Source organism: Dipodomys merriami, unplaced genomic scaffold, assembly GCF_024711535.1.
Source record: "Dipodomys merriami isolate MVZ:Mamm:240054 unplaced genomic scaffold, mDipMer1.0.p SCAF_59, whole genome shotgun sequence".
NCBI classification, from domain to species: domain Eukaryota; kingdom Metazoa; phylum Chordata; class Mammalia; order Rodentia; family Heteromyidae; genus Dipodomys; species Dipodomys merriami.
In genome coordinates this window covers 4302102-4306544 of record NW_027206168.1, presented here as the reverse complement: position 1 = coordinate 4306544, position 4443 = coordinate 4302102, and the positions used below count along the sequence as shown (strand labels likewise).

The 4443-nt window shown below is 47.5% G+C and overlaps 1 protein-coding gene across 1 annotated transcript; it reads right to left on the bottom strand.

The window, feature by feature from the left end:
• Positions 1 to 478: 478 nt before the first annotated feature.
• On the bottom strand, positions 479 to 3827 carry Psmb6 (proteasome 20S subunit beta 6). Its single transcript, XM_070001633.1, has 6 exons — positions 3698 to 3827; positions 3263 to 3330; positions 2176 to 2307; positions 1933 to 2062; positions 1379 to 1523; positions 479 to 705 (listed from the first exon to the last, which is right to left on the bottom strand). The coding sequence occupies exons 1-6, from the start codon at positions 3797 to 3799 to the stop codon at positions 563 to 565; spliced, it is 720 nt and encodes a 239-aa protein (XP_069857734.1). The 5' UTR covers positions 3800 to 3827; the 3' UTR covers positions 479 to 562.
• Positions 3828 to 4443: the final 616 nt, after the last annotated feature.

The window sequence follows — 4443 nt, the reverse complement described above, 5'->3', positions numbered from 1 at the left end:
CAGGCTGGGAAGGTGGCTCAGTGGTAGAGCGCTTGCCTTTGCATGCCAGAGGCCCTGGGTTCGATTCCTCAGCACCACATAAGCAAAAAGAAAAAAGCCGGAAGTGGCGCTGTGGCTCAAGTGGTAGAGCACTAGCCTTGAGCTGAAGAGCTGAGGGACAGTGCCCAGGCCCAGAGTTCAGGCCCCACGACCAGACCCCCCCCAAAAAAAATTTAGATTTCTACCCCAAACTTGAACGAACAGGAAAGGAGTAGTTGGTAGCCCCCACATCTACCAACTCTGGTGGCTTAAGTGGCTTTATCCAGGTGGTCTGAAAAAATGCTTATAAACCACACACTCAAAGGCCTTCTAGAAGTAATGAAGCACTCATAAGCTCACTTTATCTCTCTCCCAACTTCCTGAAAGCTCAGTGCACAAATAGGAGTTGTCTAGACAAGTTCAGGCTTGAAGTCAAGAAAAGAACCCCAAAGTCCAAAGATTCTGTTTGACAAACTGTTTATTAAATTTGGTATTAGTATGGGGGTGGAGGGTTGTCTCTTATTGTATTCTAGAATCTCAGAATTCAGGAGGGCGGTAAAGTAGCAATAGTGAATTTAGGTATTTTGTCTCCCAAAAGGACCTGTCGCTCTACTCCTGATTTTTCAATAGCTGCCAGGCGAATTACACCTCCACTGGAGCCATCCCGTTCCATGGCCAAAGCGAGAGCTGTGGATATAAGGAGAAAGTTGGGCTTAGAGTTAGTTGCTGGGAATGCCATAAGGAATAAAGAAAGCGCCCGGTGCTGGTGGCTCACACCTGTAATCCTAGCTACTCAGGAGGCTGAGCTCTGAAGACTATGGTTTGAAGCCAGTCTGGGCAGGAAAAGTCCTTGAGATTCTTATCTTCAACTAACCATCAAAAAACTGTTAGCAAAGCTGTGTCTCAAGTAGTAGAGAACTAGCCATGAACAGCACATTAAAAAAAAAAAAAGTTCCCTCCCCCACAGTGTAACCCCCGCTTTCACTATATTTGATGTCAGTATAACATGTGGAGGAGATGGGGACAAACAAGTCGTTTAAGGATTCAGGTGGACCTGTTGCAACAATGAGAAGTACAAAATGTCATGTCAAAACCAGCTTTACAATGTCGGTGTGGGGGGGGAGGGGGGTATAATTGGGTGGGGGGAGGGGGGAGGCGGGGAAGGGAGGTGAAGGGTAAACAAAGGAGGAGGCTGCAATGCTTGGTAAGAAATGTATGCATTATCCTGCCCATGTAATTGTAGCCCCTCTGTACAGTATGTTCTCAAATAAAATAAAAAAAAATAAAAAAATAAAAAAATAAAAAAAGTTTTGGGTAAGGAGAGCAGGAAGGTCATAGGCCCAGAAGTCCAAATACTCACCATTGGCAGTGAACTGCAGACATTCATCCTTGGTCATGCCTTCCCGGTAGGTAGCATCCACATAGCCATAGATATATGAGCTCCCAGAGCCTCCAATGGCAAAGGACTGCCTTACCATCATACCTCCCATAGGAACGGAGTATACCTGCCAGATGAAGGGAGAAGAGTCACCAAATTTACTTTCTCCCAATACAGGTGTCCATTTTAGGCTGCTTTAGGGAGAGTTAAAAAATGAGGTAGAGGGGCTGGGAAGGTGGCTCAGTGGTAGAGTGCTTGCCTTGCATGCATGAGGCCCTGGGTTTGATTCCTCAGCACCACATAAGCAAAAAGAAAAAAGCCAGAAGTGGCGCTCTGGCTCAAGTGGTAGAGCGCTAGCCTTGAACTGAAGAGCTGAGGACAGCGCCCAGGCCCAGAATTCAGGCCCCATGACCGGACCCAAAAAAAAAAAAAAAAAAAAAAAAATGAGGTAGAGACAAAAAAGAGAAATAAAAAAATGGCTAGGATAGGGTGATCACAGACATGACTCCAGTGCTCTGGCAGAGGGAGAGCCTGACCTGCCCTTTCTCTTGAGGGTCCCAGCCTGCGATGATTATTCCTGCCATCAGGTCTTCACGGTATCGGTAACACATCTCCTTAAAGAGACTAGCTGCTGTGTGAACCAGTGGAGGCTCATTAAGTTCAATGCTGGGGAAGGAGAGGACACCGAGAAAGTTAAGTGTCAAAACCTAAGTCAGATCACTTAATGTCTTAAGTCCCAGATCCCTTTGGCTACTTGCTCCTCCCCTGCCCACAAGCACCTGTGGAAACCAAGCTGGTAAGTGACGGCATCTGCTACTGCTTGGGTATCAGCTGCTGAACCTGAGCGACAGCAGAAAATTCGGTCATGAATGGGGGTCAGCTTGTCAGTCACTCGGTTGGCGATGTAGGACCTGCAGGATGGCAGAATAGTGAGGGAAGGACCTCATGTTCCTTCTACTTCCATCCATCCCATCCACTCCTTCAGGGCTCATGGACAGAAATTCAAGGCTAGGTGCTGATGACTCAAGTCAGTTTTGACAGCTATTCAGAAGACTGAGATCTGAGGATCATAGTTTCAAAACCAGCCTGGGGCAGGAAAGTCTCTAAGACTCTTATTTCTAACCATCAAAAAGCTAGATGTGGGGGCTGGGAAGGTGGCTCAGTGGTAGAGCACTTGCCTTGCATGCCTGAGGCCCTGGGTTCAATTCCTCAGCACCACATAAGAAAATAGAAAAAAGCCGGAAGTGGCGCTGTGGCTCAAGTGGTAGAACGTTAGCCTTGAGCTGAAGAGCTGAGAGGGACAGTGCCCAGGCCCAGAGTTCAGGACCCAGGACCAGACCCAAAAATAAAGAAGCTAAATGTGGTAGAGCATCAGTCTTGAGTGAAAAAGCTAAAGGGCAGTGCTGGCCAGTACTTGGGGGGAGAAATTATCTAAGAGCATTATCAGAGACTAGCTTAAGTGGCAATGACTTTTGTCTAGCAAAGTCAAGGTTCTGAGTTAAAACTCCAAATCATCCTCCTTCCAAAAAAAAAAAAAATCAAATTATTACCTAGTGATTCTCACCCAAAACTGGATGGAGATCAGATTTTTACAAATATTTCACCAAAGGATGAGGGAAACTGGAAGTAGTCGTTTCAGGGATAAATCCTTATCTTCAGGGGGATTTGAAACCTCTTTTTCCACAGTGTGTGAAGGGCAAGGATGGGCTGGAAGGGTTGAGGAGATGACTCGGTGACAGAACACTTGCCTAGCATGTGCAAAGCCCTGAGTTTGATCTCTAGTACGGCAGGAAAAAAAAAAGAGCTGGCAGACAGGGCAGGTAAGGAAAGATGGGTGTTCACCAATCTGTCCTGAGCACGGCTTACCCAGTGGTGGTTCGGGAGTCAGCCCCCAGAACCACGCCCCCGTCAAACTGCACAGCCATGATCGTGGTCTAGGAAAAAGGAAGGGAAGGGTGAGTCTAGGCTTTTTCACACCCCAACTTCAACCGTCCCTCACCCAGTTTCCAGACTACCAAATCTGTGCCACACTCAAGGGGGTCAACACCTGCAGAAGATCAGAATGTCAACTCTCACACTCAGTCGCTTTCAGGATGCAGGCAGAATGAAGTTCTACGAAATGAAGTTCTCGCCCACTCCAGCATCCCGAGGAGTCGTCTCCCGCAGCCTCCCGCAGCCTCCCGCGCCGCAGGGTCCGCCTCCCCTCCCCCACCCGCCCCGCGCAACCCCACTCAGGCTTCCCCCTTCCCCCGAGCTCGGCTGGGTTCACATCTCCTGAACCCTGATTCTTTCTTTTCTCACCCCTGTGGTCACTTCCCGGTTTTCCCAATCAGGAGCAAGGGCCTCGGGCCCCAATGCCGGGGAAGGTCCCATTCCCGCTGCAGTTACTAAGGCAGCCGCCATCTTCCTCCTCCAGCGCTACCACAAAGCAACTGTCGTAAAGCGCGCTGTCACTCTCGTTAAGTAGCTTTTTGCGTCTTTCCGGAAAGGGGGCAAAGCTAGAGCGCGGTTGACGGCAGAAGGGAAAAGAGACGCATAGACGCGGTTCTTTTGCGACACTGGAACACTTGATGGCAGTGTGGCAGGGAAAGAGCAATTAAAAAGCATAAGTGTTCACTTAAAAAACGAAAAACCCTTTGGCCTTGGGCTGAATTATCTATTTGATTGGAGTGTGGTAAACACTGGAGAGTGAGAGTTGGAATGACCACGCCATGTTTTCATTTTCTTGAGTAGCATAAGAGATGGAATTACTTGGGCCCTATGCTATTTTCACTTATCGAAGAACCAGTAACTTTGCCTTACCAATTGCACCGCTTTCTTTTTTCTTTTTTCTCAATTGCACCGCTTTCATTTGCACAATTCTGGAAGTCCTCACTAACTCTTTCATGCTGTCATTATAGTGGGTATGAATGCTGTATTGTGGCTCTGATTTATATTTTCTTAATAATTAGTGATGTGGGTCAGATTTTCACGTGCTAATTGGCAATCTGTGTATCTTTGGAGTCATGCAATGTGTATTCAAGTTCTTAGATTTTTTTTTTGTTGTT